Here is a 23,688-nt window from a genome sequence, read left to right on the forward strand (position 1 = left end):
GAGGTGTGCTGGCAATTGACCCTTGTGCTCCCATTTGCAGCTGAGAGGCAGAGGCTTGAAGTAATTGCAGATGGTCTCTAAATGCTCTCCTGACTAGTTCGTAGATTTCACTCTCAGTAACGGGCCTATTGCCCTCTTCTACCTGTAAAGGGGGCGAGGGTACATTACTGACCAATGAACGCCCAGGGACCGAGCCATCTGGCAAGCTCCCTTGTTGCCACCAAGGGCCGATCAGGGCACTGCAGAGGTCGCGTCTTCTGGCACCATTGATTTCATGCCTTTTTTGTGAGGCGCAACTAGCCTCTACTTTTTAGTCGCACTTGCTATCTCGCCAATGCCCACCTCTGTGGGGCCACATTGCCGGCTGCTGGAGGGGTTGGTTTTTTCCAAGATGGCTGGCAAGTTCGTTGCAATTTTTATATTTAACTAGATCACTAAAACATTGTGGAATCTTTTAGCCTTGACTGTATTCTATTTTTGTGAATGGCAGCCTTGGATAATCATTTTAACAAGTTATGCTTTGTATTGCTTTAAAAATACTTTAATACTAACAGATTTCTTCATAAAAAGAATACACACATATGTAATTTTCAGTTCCTCAAATTTACACTATAGTTCTACAAAGAAATTATAGTCTTATCACATTGCCTGAGTCTGTCCTGGCAGAGTTTCAACACTTCACAAGAGTACTGAGTGTACATGAAAAAATCTGCAATGTTTCAAACACTATTGAATTAATCAGTAAATTTGAGTTTCATGGAAGTCAACAACTATTAAAGACAAACAGGAAAATGTATTGTTTTTCCATACTAGATAATTAAGTATGGGGAAAATTGTATAGAAAAGTCCTGAGAAAAAAAGATTTGAATAAAATGATTATTTAAAAATACCCTAGGTTTTATTTCATTCTATTTAAAGATTTTGTTGTACCACTGAATTATGGTGAAAAAAATTACAAAAATGGAGAACATCAGCAATATATTTGTATCAATTTAATCAAAACTTTACAGATACAGTATTAAAGCTAAAAACAATTTATCAGTTTCTTACCATTATTCCCTGGTGGTTGTAGAGCATCTCTTGTTAAGTCACACCATCCAACTGGAAAGATATCCCGAGAATCATATTTACACCAATAGTCAAATGCCCCTCGCCAGCCATCAAAGGTAATAAAAATTTCATCTCCTTTAACATCACCAATGGTTGCAGGGCATATTAAAAAAGGGTTTTTTCTGTCTATTGCTTCTAGCTTCATTCCAACTTTAAAACAATTTGGGGAAGGCTTTGGTGGTTCCTAAAAAATAAAAAAGATCAATATGTTTCTGTAAATATGAAATCTTGAAGAATATACCTTTTCTATAACCATGTAGCCTAAAAATACGTTGCAAAAGGGACACTGACCAGACACGACATGGGTATTTCCCTCACCTTTGCTATTGTCCCAATTGCCTTAATGGGAGTGAATTCATGCCGTAATTACAACTTTTTTTTGTTTAAAGATAAGGCAAGAATTAAGAAGAAATAATGGCCAAATATTTTTTGAAAATGAAAGAAATGTTTCTTCCCTTTCAAAGTTGGCTATCAAGCAACATTTAAAGGCAGTGTAACAATAATGGTTCTAGCTCCCTACTTGAAGGAACTAAAGTTACAGTGTTGATGAATAGGTACAATCGTTTTCAGTGTCACACTTGTCAATGTCAAAGGGGCCATGAACTGAAGTCCTGAAGACTTTCAAGATTTTGCCGAAGCACATTTGTAAACTAGCAGGAGACTCTCTTATAAAGCCATTCAAACTTGCATAATGTGACTTCAATGGAAGCTCAAATGATGAATTACTACCATGATGGCGTCTCTCCTCCCCCTCCCTTTAACTTTCTGAATTGTTAAGCTAGTTTGTGAGTTTGTTGGGGAGGGCTAACATTTTAATGTTAATCTGTAATGAATAGAACATTGATTTTTAAAAGTAACACTTCAATGTCATTTGACAAGACAGACATAATTTTACTGCTCTTTGTACAATTTAAGCACACTGTTCTCTTTCTTCCCAACCTGGCCCCTACTCTTCACAAAGCCCGGTCTTGTACTGTTCTAGCTATGGTAATTCACTAAATATGTTATGCATCAAAAGGTAGGAAAAGAGGAAGAAAGCTGAGACAATTTATGACAAAGGAAGGAAAGGGTATTAGTAGTAAATCCATTTAGCATATGGTATTTGTTGTGGATATAGTTCCCATTTTTCCTTTGGCACTTTTCACATGACCTCTCACTTGACAAATTCTGCCTATTCAATTTCATCATGTAGGGAGAGTGTTAGGAAAGCTAAAGCTCAGTATGAGCTTAGGCTAGCGACAGAGGCTAAACACAACAATGTTCAGAGTAAGAATAAGAACAAGGACATGATAAGCCCATTGTGGGGTCCGGAAAGTAAAATTGTAACAGAAGATGAAGAGTGGGCAAAACTGCTCAATTCCTACTTTTCCTCAGTCTTCTCTTGCAGGGAAATGGTGCTCAACATAGCAAAAACAGAACACATGATGAGAGAAGGATGTTGCAGCCTAGGATCGGCATATGGGTAATACATAAACACCTAGTTTCTTTAAATGAAAAGTCCTCAGGGCCAGATGAATTCCATCCAAGGGTACTAAAAGAACTTGCAGATGTAATTTCTGAGCCTCTGTCCATTATTTTTGAGAATTCTTGGAGAATAGGTGAAGTGCCAGAAGATTGGAGGCAGACAAATGTTGACCCCATCTTCAAAAAGGAGAAAAGGGAGGATCTGGGTAACTACCAACCCTCTATGCCATTAAAGGTTTTTGTATTGTATTGTAACTACCAACCCATCAGCTTAACATCTATGCCTGGAAAAGTTTCAAAACAAATCATCAAACAGTCAGTCCTTGAGCATTTAGAAAGGATGGTTGTGATTACTAAGAGCCAGCATGGGTTTCTCAAGAACAAGTCGTGTCAGACTAATCTTATCTCCTTTTTTGAGAAAGTTACTACCTTGCTGGATCAGGAGAATGCTGTAGACATAGTTTATCTTGATTTCAGCAAGGCTTTTGATAAGGTTCCACATAATATTCTTGTTGACAAATTGGGAGAATGTGGTTTAGATCCTGTTTCTGTTAGGGGGATCTGTAACTGGTTGACAGATCGCACCCAAAGAGTGCTTTTTAATGGTTCCTCATCCACTTGGGGAGGAGTGACTAGTGGAGTGCCTCAGGGATCTGTCCTGGGCCCTGTGTTGTTGAACATTTTTATAAATGATTTGGATGAAGTAATAAAGGGGATGCTTATTAAATTTGCAGATGATACTAAATTGGGAAGGATAGCAAATACAGTAGAAGGCAGAGCCAGAATACTGGATGATCTTGACAGGCTGGAGAATTGGGCTAAAACTAATAAAATGCATTCAACCGAGATAAATGTAAAGTTCTGCATTTAGGTATGAAAAATCAAATACATAATTATAGGATGGGGGAGACTTGTCTTAGCAGTGGTGTATGCAAAAAGGATCTAGGGATCTTAGTAGACCAAACACTGAACAGGAATCAGCAGTGTGATGTGGTAGCTAAAAAGGCAAATGCAATCTTGGCCTGTATCAACAGAAGTATAGTGTCCATATCACGCAAAGTGATGATATCACTTTACTCTGCTTTGGTTAGACCTCATCTAGAGTATTGTGTTCAGTTTTGGGCACCACAATTTAAGAAGGATGTAGACAAGCTGGAACATGTCCAGAGGAGGGCTGCTATACATTGCTGCTAGACATTTAGATTAAAATATTTCCTGTCTAATTCTGGAACTTGCAATTTGATAATCAAGGTAAAAGCCATTTTTTAAAAACTTCCTTGCAAGTGTGCTGAAGAAAACAGTATAGTACACTGGAATCTTGAGCAAACAATGCAGCTGTTACTGCTATTTTAGAAAGTTTTTATAAAAGACAAACTAGGAGAACTTTTAGCACATTACCTTCTGAAACAATGCTGCAGGTGCCATGTCAGCTCCATTTAGCGTTCTTAAGAGAAACATTGGCCAAGAAGATGCATTCATCTGGAATCCTGTATTGACAACAGTAGATGAATGGTGCATACAGATTAGCAAAATACAGGTTTGAAGGAAACAAGAGGCTTCATAATTGGTATTCTCTCCATAGGATACATTTGAATTAAAAAACAGAGGATGGCTTTGCACTAGGAAATGCAACTATAATTAAGCAATACTAAGCTAAGCTTCTGTTGCAACACACAGGAATGTAGTATATTTAAAGTCAACTGACCACTGCCTGCTATTGCAGTACCTAAGTGAAAAATATACTTCAAAGGGTCCGATGTCCCTGCATGCAGCTTTCATTGATCTAAAAGCAGCCTTTGACTCAGTTTCAAGGCCTAAATTATGGCAAAAGTTAGAAGCAACAAATATCAACAGAAGGCTCCTGGCCCTTATACGGGTGGTACATGACCATTCATACCTTAGAGTCAGATGCAGTGCTAAAGGTCATCTCACAGACCCAATTAGGACAAAAAAAGGAGTCAGACAGGGCTTTCTTTTAGCCCCTTTGCTGTTTATCTATTATATAAATAATATGGCAGATTATCTGAATGATAAAAACTTTCATCCCCCGAAACTGGCCCACCGACATATTCCAGTGCTGTTATATGCAGACAATGCAGTGTTGCAGTCTAGAACCCCAGTAGGTCTGAGAGCACTAAACAGATTCTCCGAATACTGTCAAACCCAGCATCTCCAAATTAACTACCCTAAAACTAAAATAATGTCTTTTGGGAAGCGCCCAAAAATTAGGAAATGGAAATTAGACGGAAATGACATCCAGCAAGCAAACTCCTTTAAATATCTGGGAGTGCTAATACAGGCCTCAGGATCAAACTTGGCCCATTATAACTACATTGCTGATCGTGCTGAGAGCTCAGCCCATGCTATAATAAAAATTTTCCATTCCAAAGGAGGTCGATATATCCCGGCTGCCCTAAAGTTGTATCAGGCAAAGGTTTTGGCACAACTACTGTATGGTACATACTTGGGGTCTGTGGGCCCAGGCCTGAAGGTCTTGGGAAAAATGCAGTCAAAATTCTTACGCGCTATTTTACAAGTACCGAGATGTGTCTCCAATTCTATGATCCGACTGGAGACAGGCATGATGAGAGTTGAAGCTAAAATTCATCTCATGTCCTTTTACATGTGGGCCAAACTAAATATAAAAAAACCGGCCTCCTCGCAATGATTAGTCTGGACGCGTATCAGTCCAAATGGTCCGAGGAGGTGCAATTAAACCTAAGAAAACTAGGGTTTTCACCCCAGGATCTATTGACACTGAGCGGAGATCAGTTTAAAAAAGTAATAAGGCAGAGAGTGGAAGACACTGAGAGACAGCATGTCCTCGCAAGGTCCCCTGGTTTCATAGCCTCACAGAAGTTCAGACACCTGATGACGGTAGCCCCATATCTGATGACACAGGAGGTGAACAAATTTAGAAGGGCTTTCACATTAGCCAGATGTGGAGCTTTGCCATCAGCCGTCCTAGAAGGCAGATATAAAACAATTCCTCTTTCCGAGAGAGTCTGCCCGTGCAATGGTGAAGAAATTGAGACCCGTGAACACGTCTTTTTCTACTGCCCTCTCCATCATGAGTCTAGATCTAAGACTATTCAAGAAACTCTAAGAAATAATACAGGGCAACCTGATAAAATCTGTATCCAACGACTACTGGAAGATAGTAACACACAAACTTCGAGATGTGTGGCCGAATTCTGTGCTGCTATCTATAAGGCCCGAAAGGATGTAATGTAGAAATAGGTACAATTTGATAGATAAACGTTTTAGAAGCTAGCTTTCTTACCTTTTTAGATATGGGATTTTATTGATATATTTTATTGTGTGGAATTTTCCATTGGCTGATACTGTTTTATTACAAATTTATGTTACTCTTGATTAGATGTGTTCTGTTTTTGGTGAAATGACCATAAAATAAAGATTGATTGAATATGTTTAAAGCTAGGTTGAAATGCAGGGTTTTAGTTTATATTCTACTATAAAAAGAACAGGATATTGAAACCAGAAGGTTCCATAATACAAAAGTATAACTGAAGCTCCTTCCAGTATAAATAAAAAATTCAAATGTATTAATAAAACTGATAAAAAACAAAATCCACAATTATACATTAAAACCAGAAAACCCTTCAAATTAAAAATGATAAAAATCATAAATATCCTTAAAATATTAAAATCAGCAACTAGACAGAGGTTTTCAGCGCTGCACACAAACCCTCTCCCTCTTGAGGGTCACCTGGCACTTACTCTACTTGTCTTTTAGGAGCCAGGATAAACATTTCTCATTATTCTGGCTTTTAACTGAGGGATTCCATCCTTTTATTGTTTTCAATAGCCCTAAGGCTAGAAGCAGGCCACTTCAGGAATACTACTTTATACTGCCTTTATGGGCTCTTTGCTTAATCTATTGCTGGTTTTGTGACAATTTTATGGAGGGGGGTGTTCTATAACGTTATTGTTAGGGTTTGGTTTTTATTTTACTTTGTGAGCCACCTTGGGCAACTCTCTGGAAAAGTGGCAGTTAAACTTTGTAAATAAACAAACCCAGAACTTTAAAAAATAAAGTTAAAGTACAATTTCGACCAAATTCAAAGCTTACAAAAATCCTCTTGTCTTTAAACCTTCCTTTCAAAGCAGGCCAGACTTTCCAAGGTTCATCTGAAAGCTGAAAAAAGTCTCCTTCTCACTTGCTTTTATTTTAAGGCAGGGGTGTCAAGCAGGCAGCCCGCGGGCCGGATCCGGCCCCCAGAGGGCTTTTCTCTGGCCCCCGGAGGCGAGGGAGCTAGTCCCCCTTTCCCCCCTCCTCTGACCTTTTCTGGGCTTTCTGGGGCCGGCAACAGCCTGCGCGTCGTCCTGAAGCCTACCCCCTCCCTTGCCAGGCATGCACGGGCCGGATGGGGCCCGCGCGCCTTTCTAAAGCCTCCCCCCTCCATTCCCAGGCTTGTACAGGCCAGATCAGGGCCCGCGCACCTGCTTAAAGCTTCCCCCTCCTTTCCCTGGCTTGCATGGGCTGGATCAGGACCCTCACGCCTGCTTAAAGCTTCCCCCATCCCTTCCCAGGCCGGATCGGGTCCACGCGCCTGCTTAAAGCTTCCCCCCTCCCTTCCCAGGCTTGCATGGACCAGATCAGGGTCGGTGCGCCTGCCTAAAGCCTCCCCCTCTCCCTGGGCGTGCAGGGGCCAGAGTGCCCTGCAAGAACAGCCAAGATCCTTCCCCCCTCCCTCTTTGTCTTTCTATCCCTCTCTTTCATTCTTTCTCTCTTCTCCCTCTCCCTCTTTCCTTTTCTCTCTCTTTCTCTCTTTCCTTCCTTCCTTCCTTCCTATCACTGTCTTTCTTTCATTTCTCCCTTTTTGTCTTTCTTTCTCTTTCTTTCTTTCTTTCTTTCTTTCTTTCTTTCTTTCTTTCTTTCTTTCTTTCTTTCTTTCTTTCTTTCTTTCTTTCTGTCCCACCATCCCTCCCTTTCCTTTCTTCTTTCCCTCCCTCCCTCTTTCTGTCTCTCCCTCTCCCCCCTCTTCCTCCCTCCCTCTCCCCCTCTCCTCTGTCTCCCTCTTTCTCCCTCTTTATTTCTCTTTCACTTCTTTCTCTCTTTCTCCCTGTCTTTCTGGACTGGGAGAGAGGTGCAGGCTCACCAGTCAAGGCAGCCAGCCCTCCCCTAGCCAAGATCTGGGCTGGCGAGTCTACTGTGGGCTTGCCAGCCAAGGCAGCCACGCTACCCCCACCCCCATCCATATCTGGGCTAGTGAGCCCACTGCAGGTTCGCCAGCCCCCTGGTTTAAAATTTTTAATAGGGACTAGAGATACAAACTTCATACAAGACACTTTCAAAGTCAATTAATAATATTTTTTACTTTATTTTTTTACTTAAAATACAAACATACTTTACAAAATAACAATATGATCGTTAAATAAAAGAAAATACTGTAAGAATGTTATTGTTGTAAACTTGTTTGTGTTTTAAGTAAAAACAATATCATTAATTGACTTTGCCTGTGTCTTTTGTAAAGTGTTGTACGCATTCTGATTAGGGGAGGGAAGCCAAAAATGGAAATTTCTGCATTTTTCAGAAATTTGCCAGCCCAAAATATCATGTGTGCATGAAAATATCACACTGAAATGTGCTGCATGACCTCATCACTACTTGGTGAATCTACATAAGAAAATATATTACTGGACCTACATGCACACAAGAGATAAAGAATGCAAAAATTGCTAAAAAAAAATGAAAATATCCTATAAACACATGGCTAGCAATTACTGATATCTTTCTGCTAAGTTTGGCATACTGCGTATGTTCATTTTTGACAGATATTTTGATCATTAACATGAGGTCTTCGATAACTACTAGAGGTTCATCTCAATCTATGGAAACAAGATCTAAGAAAAAACAAGATCTTATCATTGACAGCATTTTTAGAAAAGCATTGTCATGTCCCAGGGAAAAGAACTTTTTTAAAAATCTGGGATGTAGATACATTTCAATATACATAAGGACTCTGCAAAATTTCAACAAAATCCACGATCATCACACAACTTGTGAGATGCCTAGCTGATACTAATATTGCAGGTCTTTACGGATAAGAACTGAAGATTTCAGAAAAAAACAAATATACATAGTGGTGTCAGAACAGCACACCAAGGTCACAAAAGCAACAACTGCCTATGAGCTTTGTTTAGTTGGAAGTTTTTGTGTGTTTTTTGTTTTGTTTTCTGAAACCATAATTCCATCTAACTATTTAGATGTTTTTGTTCTGTAATAAAAATGACCTTTCAGGTCATAGTTTTTACCATGGAGAATAAAGTGACCCAGGTCTCAAGCAGCTAAACCCCAATAAGGAGTTCACCCCTCCAGGTTTAGCTCGCTAATAGTGAAATCCTGAATGGGGGCTAGTAGGGCTGGTCCCGGGGACACCACAGCAAACCAAAAATGCTCCTTTTTAATAAATTTTTATAACATAACACATAAAACAAAAATAAATACAATAAAAATACAATAAAAATAATATAAAAATAATTTTAAAAAATAACATAAAAATAATACAAGAGTATCTATATATGTTAATTAATACATTCGTAATTACAAAATTATAAAAACCAAAGAGATACCCCTTCACCCACCTTAAAAAAGTGACCCATCACCCGACTTCCGAGGAAGTATCTTACCTATATACTCGCGTATAAGCCGAGTTTTTCAGCCCAAAAAAAGGGCTGAAAAAGCCGAACTCGGCTTATACGCGGGTCAATACGGTAGAGGGGGGAGGGAGGAGGGAGGAGGGAGAGGGGAACTTACCTCCGCCGTCTTTTTCTGGCTGGGAGCGGCCTCCAGAGGCGCCCTGCGGCCGCGAGGAGGCCGGCCAGCCGCCCCTGCCGCCTTCTCCCGGCCGGGAGCGGCCTTTAGAGGCACCCTGCGGCCGCGGGGAGGCCGCCCAGCCGCCCCCGCCACCTTCTCCCGGCCGGGAGCGGCCTTTAGAGGCGCCCTGCGGCCGCGAGGAGGCCGCCCAGCCGCCCCGCCGCCTTCTCCCGGCCGGGAGCGGCCTTTAGAGGCGCCCTGCGGCCGCGGTGAGGCCGCCCAGCCGCCCCCGCCGCCTTCTCCCGGCCGGGAGCGGCCTTTAGAGGCGCCCTGCGGCCGCGAGGAGGCCGCCCAGCCGCCCCCGCCGCCTTCTCCCGGCCGGGAGCGGCCTTTAGAGGCGCCCTGCGGCCGCGGGGAGGCCGCCCCGCCGCCCCCGCCGCCTTCTCCCGGCCGGGAGCGGCCTTTAGAGGCGCCCTGCGGCCGAGGGGAGACCGCCCAGCCGCCCCCGCCGCCTTCTCCCGGCCGGGAGCGGCCTTTAGAGGCGCCCTGCGGCCGTGGGGAGGCCGCCCAGCCGCCCCCGCCGCCTTCTCCAGGCCAGGAGCGGCCTTTAAAGGCGCCCTGCGGCCGCGGGGAGGCCACCCAGCCGCCCCCGCCGCCTTTTCCAGGCCGGGAGCGGCCTCCAGAGGCCCCCTGCGGCTGCAGGGAGGCCGCTACGCCAGCCCCGCCGGGCCGCCGCCAGGAGCCCAGAAGGAACGGTAAGCCTGCGCGCGCGCGGGGGGGGGGGTTATAAGCCGACCCTCGGCTTATACGCGGGTGCCTAATTTTTCCCCATTTTTGGGGAGAAATTAGGCACCTCGGCTTATACGCGGGTCGGCTTATACATGGGTATATACGGTAACAGTTTTAAAAACATCTATTAACAGTAAAATATGAAAATATTAAAACTAGTTTCTATAACTCACTAATTAAAGTAGGAAAATCCATTTTTGCCAGTTTATCCCAACATGTGGCGGCCTTTGCCCAAGTTTTTTTTATATTCATCCATATCTTTTCCATGTAGGAATTCAGTTAGTTTGGCCATCCTCATATACATCCATAATTTTTCTCTCCAGTCACAAATTGAAGGTTTATTCACTTGCTTCCAAACTTTAGCTATTACAATTCTTGCAGCAGCAAAAACCAAAAATGCTCTTTTAAGAAAACCCCCATGAAACCGCTCCATTGGGTTTCATGGGGCTGCTCCATGATTTTTGTAGGTGCAAATTGGTGCCTGCAAAAGGGGGCGCTCCCAGGGCGAAAGGGCTTAGGAAGCTGACTAGTCAGCTCCGCCCCTGGGAATGCCTCCTTTGGTGATGGTCTAAGCCTCTGTGCCAGAGCTATGCTCCTTTGGCGGCTGCAGCAGCACCCAGACAAGGTGCTGCTGTGCTGTTCCTCGCTGCTGCCGTAAGTGGCCCTGCACCAGCGTAGATGTCACTTTAGATGGCATAACTGGCATCTACGCTGGCGCAGGCCTCCAGAAGTGTTTTGCCCCTGCCCTTAAGAATTGCTCTGCTCATCGCCAGCCCTATCACTGCCAGCAGAAAGGTATTAATAGAGCTGCAGTCTGACAGCTAGAGCCAGCCCTATCACTGCCAGCAGCAGGGTATTAATAGAGCTGCAGTCTGACAGCTAGAGCCAGTGTGGAAGTTTGCTGGCTGATCTTGGGGCCAGACATACACTCTCAGCATAACCTATCTCACAGGTTTGTTGTGAAGATAAAATGGAAGGGAAGAGAAAAATATCTGGAAATATACAATGAGCATTAAAGGAAATGTTTTTGCAAGGCACATGGAAGCAAAAACTATGCAGGATCAGTCCATATAGTCCAGCATCCTGTTCAATGCAATGGCCAGTGAAGTGTTATGGGGAAGGCTAAAGACAAGCAGGTTCACACTGTGTCCCTATCACCTGCTATTCAGTAGACCAATACCTCCAAATATGGAAGTTCAATTAAGCTGTCTGTGAGGGCTATGTGTTCTGACTTCTCATCCCAGCCCCTTTGAACTCGTAAAAAGCAGTTCACACCTCCCCGTGCCTTCCTGGGTCTCACGTCCCATCTATCTGGCCCAGGTGCCAGCTCTCCCTCCCCTGCTGTGCTTCCTGCCTACACTCCCTCAGGCCGTGTCCGGCCTTGAAGTGCTGATAGCCCTCACTGTCTCCTTGGAACTGTTTGATGTTTTGTATTGCACCAATCTATCTTACTGTTTCTCACAATAGGAGTGTGAACCTCTTGCCCTGTAGTAGATATATACTGTAACCCCGATAAGCTAGTTCACTTGTAACTTTGAATCCGTGTCTGCTCATATCTTCTGAAGCCTTCAATAAATCCTTTGTTTCTGCACCAAGTCTGAGCAAGTGATTTGGCGAAGTAGCACAGGGGATTGGGACTCTCACATTAAGTTACAAGTCTCTGCCTTTTCGCTCTGCATCTGTACCGGACAGGACAGCCATGCCAGGCGAGGAGGATCCCGCTACCCCCCCGGGTTCGCCGGACAAACCCGACGCGCCGGAGCTACCGGACCCCAAGGATGAAGGGGCCAAACGGAAGGTACCCGTGGCCCCACCCCCGGGACCGGGCTTGGGCACGAAACCCAAGAACCCCTTCAACTCCTGGTTGGATTCCCCCAAGGACTGGTCGCTCTCACGGACCGAGGCGAAACATCGCCGCTTGGCTTTATCCGGCACGGGACTCGAAGAGGACCTCGCACGAAGGGAGGTCCTGATGGACGAGGAACGGAGGCAATGGCAAGAGGAGCGCCAGACCATGCTGGGACGCATGGATACCATGCAGGCTGTGATGGCCCAGATGGCAGCCGCCCTGGACGCACTGAAGGTACAGCCACCTCCCGGCAACCCCCCAGACGGGGCACCGGTAATCCCTCCCGTTCCTCCCAGCGCCCCGACCCGCCGTGACCTGAAGATCACGTACGATGGGTCGGGGGACCAGTTGACTTTCTTTTTGGTCCAAGTGGATATTTTTATGCGCGAGCAGGGCCGGACCTTCCCCTCCGAAGAGTCCCAGGTCCAGTACGTGGCCTCCCTCTTGCAAGGCGAGGCGGCAGCCTGGATGGTGTTGCAGTACGAACTCCGCTCCCCTGTACTAAGGAGTCTAGATGAGTTTATGGTTGCTCTCCGGAACCGGTTCGAGGACCCGAACCTGGGGGAGCGGGCTAAGGCCAACTTGATGCAACTGCGCCAAGGGACTAAGTCGGTGGCGCAGTATGCAAGCGAATTCCAGTCCCTATCGAGTAGAATTTTGGATTGGAGCGAAGCCACCCGGGTACAGTGCTTCAGGGAGGGACTGAATCCGGACCTGCAACACTGGGCTTTCATGCAGGGTAATCCCCCTGATGTCGAGGGTTGGGTACGCCATGCGGCAGACATCGAAAACCGTAAGCAACTTCTGAATCTGTCCAAGCAGCGTACCGGTCGCGACCTTCAGCGGCGAGGGGACAAACCAGGCGGGCCCAGAGATCCCCGAACACCGGGCGGCAGCGGTCCCTCGGCCGCTGAACGCCGCAAGCGCTTCGAAGCTGGAGTGTGCTTGGTATGCGGAGGCAAGGGTCACTTCGCCTCGCAATGCCCGTCCCGTACCGGGCGTCCTCCTCCGCCCCGTCTGACCGAACCGGAGAAAACCCCGGCGGAGGGCCAACCTCGACGCTGGAGTAGCGCTCCTGGCCGCCGGAGCGCGCCCTCTGCGCTGCACGCGCGCACCCAAGAAGAAGCTTCCACTTCCTCCGGTCCATCGGGATCCCGGATTACAAATGCCACCTTTGACTCCGCCGAGTCCCGGAATACAATTACCCCATCTCCTTCGTCCAGCGAGGAGGAAGAGTGGGAGATACCGGCAAAAAACGCCGTCGGTCTGCTGTAAGAGGGGCTCCTCAGCAGACCGTTCCGATTGTTGTGCAAGGAGCTCCCCCAATGGTAAGCGCCCAAGAGGAAAATGTGTATATCAGGGTCCACCTTTCCCTAGCCAAAGGGGGCCCGAGATTAGAGTTTCCCGCCTTGGTTGATTCCGGGTGCGCCCGGACCTTAATGAGGAGGTGGCCAAGAAATTACATGTCAGGCGCAAACGGCTCCCGGCCCCCCTCCGTTTTTCACAAATGGACGGTAGTGACTTTAAAAAAGGGCCGGTTACTCACCGCACCACGGCAGTGGTCATGGCCGTTGGGGAACATTGGGAAAGACTTTATTTTACCATCGCCCCCATTGTAGCCCCCGTGGTGTTAGGGATGAATTGGTTGCGGGGACATAATCCCTCCATAGACTGGGTTAAACGGACGCTTACGTTCCCCGAAGACCCCTGCCTTCTACATGACAAAGACCAAGTATTCTGCACCCCAGCCGCCGCATTGGTGGGCTCCCCGGCGTCTGTTACCGCTCCACCCCTGCTACCCTCCGAGTATGCACAGTTCGCGGATGTATTCGATGTGAGGGAATGTGATGAACTGCCCCCACACCGAGAAACCGACTGCGCCATTGAGATTGTGGGGGAAGGCAAACTGTCCAAGGGAAAAGTGTATCCCATGAGCCCTAATGAGAAAGCGGTCTTACGGGACTACCTGGACACTAACTTAGCCCGGGGTTTTATCCGTCCGTCAAAAGCCCCGTATTCTGCCCCTGCTTTCTTCGTCAAAAAGAAGACAGGGGATTTGAGACTGTGCATAGACTTTCGCAGGCTGAATGCTGTCACCCAGTCTAATGCTTACCCCCTCCCTCTCATTCCAGACCTGCTAGCACAATTGAAGGAGGGCCGAATTTTCACCAAATTGGATTTGGTGGAAGCCTACCACCGCATCCGTATCAAGGAAGGGGATGAACCCAAGACAGCCTTCTCGAGTTGTTTTGGCATGTTTGAATACTTAGTCATGCCGTTCGGACTTTCTGGGGCTCCCAGTGTATTCATGCAATTGATTAATGATGTATTACATGATTTGCTATTTCGTGGGGTGGTAGTGTTTTTAGATGACATTCTCATTTATTCGGAAACCATGGAAGAACATGTCCGTCTGGTGCGCGAGGTCCTCCAGCGGCTTAGGGACCACAAGTTGTATGCTAAGGTGTCCAAGTGTGAATTTCACCAACCATCCATAACCTTTTTGGGCTATGTGATCTCTCACCACGGTTTAGAGATGGACCCCGACAAGGTCCGGGCGGTTAAGGATTGGGAACCCCCCTCCACACGCCGACAGTTACAACAGTTTCTGGGGTTTGCCAATTTCTACCGCAATTTTATCCCCAACTTCGCCCAGGTGGCCCTTCCCCTCACTTCCCTCTTGCGCACTAAGGGAAAAGGGGCAAACGCCACTCTGCCTTCCGCCCGTTTGCAGTGGTCTCCTTCTTGTCAGCAGGCCTTCGATAATTTAAAGCTGCTCTTTTCATCCGAACCGGTCCTGGCCCACCCGGACTGCAATAAACCGTTTGTAGTCCAGGTGGATGCCTCGGATGTGGCCATGGGAGGGGCACTACTGCAGCGGGACGGCGAGGGCACCTTACGGCCGTGCGCCTACTTCTCTAAGAGGTTTTCCCAGTCCGAGATTAACTGGGCCATTTGGGAGAAAGAGGCAGCAGCGGTTAAACATGCCCTCACCGTTTGGAGGCACTTTCTGGAAGGGGCAGAGAGTCCGTTTGAGGTGTGGACCGATCACAAGAATTTGGAGGCGCTCAAAGGTGCCCGAAAGCTCAACTCCAAACAAATTCGTTGGGCTCAGTTTTTTGCCAAATTCCGGTTCACCCTCAAACATGTTCCCGGAAAGGAGAATGCCCTGGCTGATGCTCTGTCTCGACTACCCCAGTACCGCAATGATTTTGACCGTCCCGTGGACTCCCTGTTTACCCCCGAACAACGGGGGGAGGTCCAGGGACTGGCCGTCACCACCAGATCGCAAGCTCGCTCCCCCGGTGATCCCTTGCTCAAGGGAATCCCGGAAGCGTTTCAGCAACGCCTCCGGGACGCCTCCCTTCGGGAAGCGGAGCAGCAGGCTCTTCCTTCCGGCATGGAGCAACGGGGATCCTGGTGGACACTAGGAGGAAAACTTTATGTTCCGGCGCCTCTCCGCAAGGAGGTGTTGGAGCTAGTCCACGGCGCCAAACTTGCGGGTCACTTTGGCTTCGTAAAAACACTACAACTGGTCAGACGGCAATTTTGGTGGCCTAGCATGAGAGCCGATGTGGAATTATACGTGCGCAGCTGCCCCACCTGCGCCACAGCCAAGAAAAGAATGGGAAAGCCTCCCGGACTATTGAAGGTAATAGCCATGGACTTCATCACCGATCTGCCCCCCAGCCGGGGCAAAACTGTGCTCTGGGTAATTACGGACCTGTTCTCCAAACAGGTCCATTTTGTGCCCTGTGCCGGGCTCCCCTCGGCCCAGGTTCTGGCTAGGTTGTTTATCACCCATGTCCTCAGGCTTCACTCGGTCCCCAGGAAGGTTCTCTCCGACAGGGGGGTTCAATTTGTTGCCAAATTTTGGCGGACCTTTTAAAAATTGATGGGTGTGGAGGAACAAGGGCTCTCCTCTGCCTACCACCCTCAGACCGATGGGCAGACCGAACGAGTGAATGCAGTGGTTGAATGTTACCTCCGGTGTTATGTCAATTACCACCAAGACAATTGGGTTGACCTGCTGCCTTTTGCCGAGTATGCGTACAACAATGCTCCCCATTCCTCAACGGGGTTCAGCCCTTTCCAGGTGGTGTATGGAACAGACTTTGGCCCCTTCGGCTCCACTCCCGTCACCCCTGAACTCGAGGCGATACCCGAAGTTCAGGAGTGGGTGCAAGTGGTCCGGTCCTCTTGGCCCTGGTTACAAAAGAACCTTGAACGGGCCAAGCGTAAATACAAGGAGCAAGCCGACAAACATCGATCCCCGGGGTGGGAGCTCAAGGTGGGAGAACAGGTTTATCTATCCACCAAAAACCTGCGCTCCCTCCGACCCTGCAAAAAACTCAATGATCGTTACGTGGGTCCCTTCCCCATATCCCGGGTAATCAATGAGGTCACAGTGGAATTGGACCTTCCTAAAACCTTACGGGGCGTTCACCCCGTCTTCCATATTAGTTTACTCAAACCCTACGTAGCTGCTCCTCAATTCCATCCCCCACCCAAACCCGAACTGCCAACGGTGGTGGGAGGGAACACACACTTAGAAGTGTCCAAGGTCTTGGACAGCAAATGGAAAAAGGGAAAACTGTTCTACTTTGTCCGATGGAAACATCTGGGTCCGGCGCACGATGAATGGGTTGCAGCCCCCCACATGGCGGCCCCTCGCCTCGTACAAGAGTTTCATTGCGCTTATCCCGATAAGCCGCGGCCTCCCGACCTCGCGGGAGGGGGGCCTTAAGGGGGGCAGAATGTGAGGGCTATGTGTTCTGACTTCTCATCCCAGCCCCTTTGAACTCGTAAAAAGCAGTTCACACCTCCTGTGCCTTCCTGGGTCTCACGTCCCATCTATCTGGCCCAGGTGCCAGCTCTCCCTCCCCTGCTGTGCTTCCTGCCTACACTCCCTCAGGCCGTGTCCGGCCTTGAAGTGCTGATAGCCCTCACTGTCTCCTTGGAACTGTTTGATGTTTTGTATTGCACCAATCTATCTTACTGTTTCTCACAATAGGAGTGTGAACCTCTTGCCCTGTAGTAGATATATACTGTAACCCCGATAAGCTAGTTCACTTGTAACTTTGAATCCGTGTCTGCTCATATCTTCTGAAGCCTTCAATAAATCCTTTGTTTCTGCACCAAGTCTGAGCAAGTGATTTGGCGAAGTAGCACAGGGGATTGGGACTCTCACACTGTCAGTGTTAACAGCCACTACCATTAATTAGGCTAGGCACTGACCAATTTTCTTTGGCTCTAGGAGGCAGCCCAAGAAGGTTGGAGCCAGAATAATTTTTCTGTCTTCAGTTGTTTTGGTTGTTTTTTATTTTAACGACTATGTTTTCCTAGTTATTGCTGCCATAAAACCTTATCCTAACCTCTTCACAGTTTCTCATAATTTCATTGAAGCTATAACAAAGGCATTGTAGCATATAAACAAACAAACGGGGAACCTGCAAGAATTTGTTGTGGGTATCTCATTGTCACCTCCCCCACTATTTCCTCTTTTCCATCCCTGTATACACCTTCCCACACTATTTCCTCTTTCACTTTTCACGGCAACTATGATATCCTCAGCTTTCCCTGTTTCCTTCATCCACCAACCAACCTACTTTTTATCTACACATCATCTTCACCTACATTTATTATTTATTTTGTTCACTTATACCCCATCTTTCTCCACAATGGCAGCTTACATCATTCTCCTTTCCTTATAGCAACACTGTGAGGTAGGTTAGGCTGAGAATGTGTGACTGACCCAAGGTCACTCAATGTCTACTATAGTATAATGGAGATTTGAACCTGGGTCTCCCAGATTCTATTCTGAAACTCTTAACCTCCACAGCACACTGGGTTTGGTGAGGTGGCTTCTGTTGTACAGTAGTGAGCATCTGGGCCTGGGTGAGTCAAAGAATGCATGTGGTATCAAGTCACCTGGTAGTGGCTGCTGGGTCTGTCCACATTAAGTCCTCCCTCAAAGGCCTAGATAGCCCTGGAATGCCCCCCTCCCTTTTACTAACAGAAATCAAGGCTTGAACTGCCAATACTGTTGTGGGTACCTAGCGACAGCCACAGAGGTCATTTGTTTCTTAAAGCTACAGGTGCTGTTTATATTATTTGGGTTTTTTTAACCACCCAGGTTTTTTGTTTGTTTCAATTTCAGATTTTTCTGCAAATTTAGGGCTTTTCTCGGGTTTGGAGAAATATCATCTAGTTTGTTTATGGCTTCAATCTCCAGATGTAAGTATCCACAGATTTGGCCATATTGAAAATTTGATATGATGATATGGAGTACCGTATATACCGTATATACTCGGGTATAAGCCGACCCGAGTGTAAGCCGACCCCCAAATTTGAGGCCAGAAAAGGGAATTTCTTATTGACCCGCGTATAAGCTGAGGGTCAATAAGAAATTCCCTTTACTGGCAATGCTGCGCTCTAAAATGCCGGCCGCCATTTTAGAGCGAAGAGCCCCTGCCCCAGGTCGCCCTCCCGCCGCCTCCCAGGCCCTCCCGCCCCACCCCACCCCACCCCACCCCCAGTGCCATCCAAGGGGAGGAGGGGGAAGAGCCCCTGAACCCCCTACTTACCGGGAAACGCGGCGAATCAGCGGCGCAGCCTTCCTGGGCCGGCAGGAGGCCTTTCCAGGCCCCTGCCAGCCGGAGGAAGGCGCTTGGGCGCGTGGGTGGCGGCAGCGCAGCCGGCAGGGGCCTCCTGCCGGCCCAGGAAGGACCCTGCAGGCAGAAGAAAGGCGCCCGGGCGCCTGGGCGGCGGCGGAGCAGCTGGCAGGGACCTCCTGCCGGCCCCTCAAGGACCCTGCCAGCAGGAGAAAGGCTCCCGGGCGCCTGGGCGGCGGCAGAGCAGCCAGCAGGGACCTCCTGCCGGCCCCTCCAGGCCCCTGCCGGCAGGAGAAAGGCTCCCGGGCGAGGCAGCGATGGCAGCGGTAAGTTCCTCCCTCCTCCCTCTCCCCTCTCCTACCATATTGACCTGTGTATAAGCCGAGTTCGGCTTTTTCAGCCCTTTTTTTGGGCTGAAAAACTCGGCTTATACACGAGTATATACGGTACTCGCGTATAAGCCGAGTTTTTCAGCCCAAAAAAAGGGCTGAAAAAGCCGAACTCGGCTTATACGCGGGTCAATACGGTAGGGGAGGGGAGGGGGGAGCAGGGAGGAAGGAGGGAGGGAGGGGGGAACTTACTGCCATCGCCGCCATGCCCGGGAGCCTTCCTCCGGCCGGCAGGAGGCCCCTGCTGGCCGCGCCACCGCCGCCCACGCGCCTGGGCGCGTTCTTTTAGCCGGCAGGGACCTTCCTGGGCCAGCAGGAGGTCCCTGCCGGCCGCTCCGCCGGCTCTCAGGCACCCGGGCGCCTTCCTCCTGCCGGCAGGGGCCTTCCTGGGCCGACAGGAGGCCCCTGCAGGCCGCGCCGCTGCCACCCACGTGCCCAGGCACCTTCCTCCGGCCGGCAGGGGCCTGGAGGGGCCTCCTGCCGGCCCAGGAAGGCTGCGCCGCCGCCGCCGCTTCACCGCGTCTCCCGGTAAGTAGGGGGTTCAGGGGCTCTTCCCCCTCCCCCCCTTGGATGGCACTGGGGTCGGGGTGGGTTGGGGTGGGTCGGGAGGGCCCGGGAGGCCGGCGGGTGACCTGGGGCAGGGGCCCTGCGCTCTAAAATGGCAGCCGCCATTTTAGAGCGCAGCATTGCCGGTAAAGGGAATTTCTTATTGACCCTCGGCTTATACGCGGGTCAATAAGAAATTCCCTTTTCTGGCCTCAAATTTGGGGGGTCGGCTTATACTCGGGTCGGCTTATACCCGAGTATATACGGTAACCCTGTCATGACCATTAAAAAAAATCTAACCTCTAATTCTCATATGTCCTCAATTTGTCACAATTTCACTATTGCTTTAAAAAGCTGCCTTTAATTGAGTATTAGAGCCAGTACAGAAAACAACTGTTTAAGAAATGAATTCTTCTACCACCACTGGATGGTCTAAAGTCAAAATATAAACAATATGTGCTGTACTTCTGACGATAGCAGAGAGACACTACAACATAGTAATTGCTGAAACTACTAGGGGCAACAATGAAAATTCTATGCAACATGGCAACCGAGATGTTTTGAGCCCTCAATTATTCTAAACCCCTTTTAAAGTGGTCTCAGCCAGTAGCCATAAGCACACCTTGTGGCAATAAATAACACAATGTGTAGGAAAGGACTCTTATTCGTCTTGAATATACTGCCAAGCAATTTCATTTGGTGAAAGTTTCAGTATTGCCAAACAGAGTGAAAATCCTCCCTTTGTAATGCTTTCTCCACACTGTTCATGATTTTATAAACCTCTATCATTTCATAAACCTTTATAAACCTCCACACTATTCATGATTTTATAAACCTCTATTTTATAAACACACTATTCAAGATTTTATAAACCTCTCCCCTCATCTTTTTTGAAGCTAAAATAAGGCCAAACACTTTAGCCTTTCCTCGTAGAGAAGCAGATGTCTTTGGTTACCTTTTCTGCATTCTTTCCATTCATACAATATCCTATTTAAATGGGAAATTAAGAATTTTACATAGTATATCAAATGCAGTTTTGCCACACATTTATATATTTTTACACTAGTAGTTTAATTTTCAAATGCTTTCCTAATAATGCCCGCAGCTACATAATTAATTATGTTGTCATAGAATAATATACCACAATAACAAAATCTATTTTCCTGGAAAATTACACAGTTCAAATCCCTGCAGTGTATACATGGTTAGGATTTTGTGCACTGATGTGTATAATTTTGCACTTTGAATCTCATTTGCCTTTTTTTTTTTTGCTCATTCACCCAGTTTGAAAAAGTCCTTTTGGCGTTCTTTAGGGCTGCATTTAAATGTCATCAACCCTCCATTTCAGTTGGCCTCTCTGTTCCATCTTAGATGCATGACCAGCTCATTTCTGTCACATACATGGGACCCATGAAATGTAGCTGAGGGCCACTTGCAGTACAAAGGTTGCAAGATGACAGAAGACAGCATAGGAGTAGAGGCAACCAGATTATTATCTGAAAGAGTTCAGACTTACTGCTTCCTCTTTCTTCCACAGCAGTGCTGGACTCATTAAGATGGTCAACCCCAGGTGCCAGATTGGATCCTGATGGGTCCCTGTCAGCACTTGGGGATTTTTCCACCTCGGTTGCGGTTGAGGCTCTCAGGAACAGGGAGAAAGCCTGGGCTGTTGACACAATCGCCCCTAAGCAGTCTCCCTGGTTCACTGGGAAGTTGATGGCAATGGAACTGGAGGAATGACAGCTGGAGCACCACTGGCGAAAAGCTCTGAGCAAGACTGATCAAACACAGCGTACAGCCCCACCATCAGAGCCTATTCTGTGGCGATGATGACGGTGAAAAGACAATATTTCTCTGCCATCACTGTGTTGTCTAGCTGAGCTGTTTTGTGTGGTTTGGTGGCTTTTACATCATAGCCATAAGGACCTGGACTCTGATTACACAATGGCCCAGTGTGATCAACTGGCCACTTACTTTGCAGACAAAATCGCCCAGATCCGCTCTGGGTTAAATGCTGCCGTGGATGCATGTTCAGATTATGTGCCTTTGGAATCTACTTGTCCAATTTATATGGATACTTTTCAGCTTGTGGATCCTGAGTATGTGGACAAGATCCCTGGACAGGTGAGAGCTACCACCTGTGTTCTTGACCCCTGGCCTTCCTGGCTGATAAAAGCTGCCAAAGGGGGACTGGCTGAATGGGCAAGGAGAATGGCAAATGCTTCCTTGAGAGTGGGAGGTGTACTGCCCATGTTCAAGGAGGCAGTGAGCAGACCTGTTTTGAAAAGAAAAAAAATCTCCTTGAGCCTACTATGTTAGAGACCTTCTAGCCAGTCTCTAATCTTCCATTCTTGGGCAAGGTGCTAGAGCGGGTTGTTGCTTCTCAGCTTCAGGGGCTCTTGGAAGGGACTGATTTTCTAGACCCATTTCAATCTGGCTTCAGGCCATGATTTGGAACAGAGACCGCTTTGGTCACCTTGGTTGATGGACCTCTATTGAGAACTAGACAGAGGGAATGTGTGATCTTGCTAGTTCTGCTGGAGCTCTCACCAGCTTTTGATACTATCAACCCTTAGTATCCTACTGAGCCGCCTCTTAACACTGGGAGTAAGGGGCACCATGTTATGGTGGTTCGGTGGGGGGTCGGGGTCGCAAGGTAGTGTTGGGGGACTCCTGCTCTGCCTGATGGTCATTGGCCTGTGGGGTGCTGCAGAGTTCCATTTTATCCCCCATGCTATTTAATATCTATATAGCTATATGAAGCCACGGGGAGAGGTCATCAGGAGGTAAGGGCTGCAGTGTCACCAATATGTGGATGTTACCCAGTTCTACCTTTCTTTTCCACCTAATTCTGAGAATGCTGTTGATGTTCTGAACTGGTGCATGGAGTCAGTAATGGGCTGGATAAGGGTGAACAAGCTGAAAATTTATCCTGACAAGAAAGAGGTTTTCTGGGTTAGTAGAAAGGCAGACCAGGCACCCGAGATCTCTCATGTCTTGAATGGTGTTATACTCCCCTTGAAAAGCCAGGTTTGCAGCTTGGGAATACTACTTGACACAGTTGTCACCTTAGAAAACCAGATGGCTGCAGTGGCTCGGACTGCTTTTGCACAGGTTTAGCTTGTGCATCAGCTGCGCCCATTCCTGGTTGAGTCGAATCTAGCCAGTGATCCATGCCTTAGTTACATCTAGACTGGACTTATGCAATATGCTTTACTTGGGGCTACCCTTGAAGAGTGCTCAGAAACTGCAGGTAGTGCAGAATGCTGCAACTAGACTGCTGGTCGGGGCCAACAACCAGGAACACATGACTCTGATACTGTAACAATTACACTGGCTACTGATCTGCTTCCAAACCCATTAAAGGTGTTGGTTTTGTCCTTTAAAGCCTTACATGGCTTGGGACCAGGGTATCTGAAGGGCCATCTTCTCCTATACATTCCTGCTTGGGAATTATGATCACAGGGAAGAGCACTCTTGATTGTCCCACCAATCAAAGAAGCTTATCTGGTGGGCACCCAAGAGAGGGCCTTTTAAATGGCAGCCCCAGTTATGGAGCTGTGCCTGGCCCCCTCACTGCCGATCTTGTTGAAAACAGTTTTATTTAGGACTTCATTTGACAGATTTACTTTTATTTATTTTTAAATTGTGACTTTTAGATGTTTTTATCATTGTTGTTTTATTTTATATTGTTTTTTATCCTTTTTAAACATAAGAACATAACAAAGGCCATGCTGGATCCTGCTGTTACCACTATTTGCCCCAGTTCCTCATTCTCCCCTCCTCAATACCTCCGTTCAGGAGAAGGAATCTGCCCTCTATCTTCAACAGTGAAGACAGATGAGAAGAATTCATTTAGTTTCTCAGCAATTGCTTTATCCTCTCTTAGTGTTCCCTTACTCCCATTGTCAACCAATGGTCTAACCACTTCCCTAGCTGGTTTCCTACTCCTAATGTACTTAAAGAATTCTTATTGTTGGTCTTGATGTATTCAGCGATATATCCATCAAAATCTTTTTTTGCATCTCTAATTGTTTGCTTGCATTTCCTTTGTGTAAGTTGTGTTTGCTTTTGTTTGCCTTGTTTGGGCAACACTTCCAGTTTCTGAAGGAAGCCTTTTTTTCTCTTTCTTCACCTTACTTGTTA

General features: G+C 47.4%; 1 protein-coding gene across 2 annotated transcripts in view; it reads right to left on the reverse strand.

Moving 5' to 3' along the window:
• The window catches only part of SCML2 (Scm polycomb group protein like 2), a 72,131-nt gene that overhangs the window by 35,651 nt on the left and 12,792 nt on the right, over window positions 1–23,688 (reverse strand). For both annotated transcript variants that reach the window (XM_056862061.1, XM_056862060.1), the window contains exons 5-6: window positions 3,973–4,061; window positions 1,051–1,294 (exon numbers count right to left, since the gene is read on the reverse strand). In XM_056862061.1, the coding sequence (XP_056718039.1) occupies window positions 1,051–1,294; window positions 3,973–4,061 (333 nt within the window). The remainder of the gene's footprint in view (window positions 1–1,050; window positions 1,295–3,972; window positions 4,062–23,688) is intronic.

Source organism: Euleptes europaea, chromosome 16 (assembly GCF_029931775.1).
Source record: "Euleptes europaea isolate rEulEur1 chromosome 16, rEulEur1.hap1, whole genome shotgun sequence".
Lineage (NCBI taxonomy): Eukaryota > Metazoa > Chordata > Lepidosauria > Squamata > Sphaerodactylidae > Euleptes > Euleptes europaea.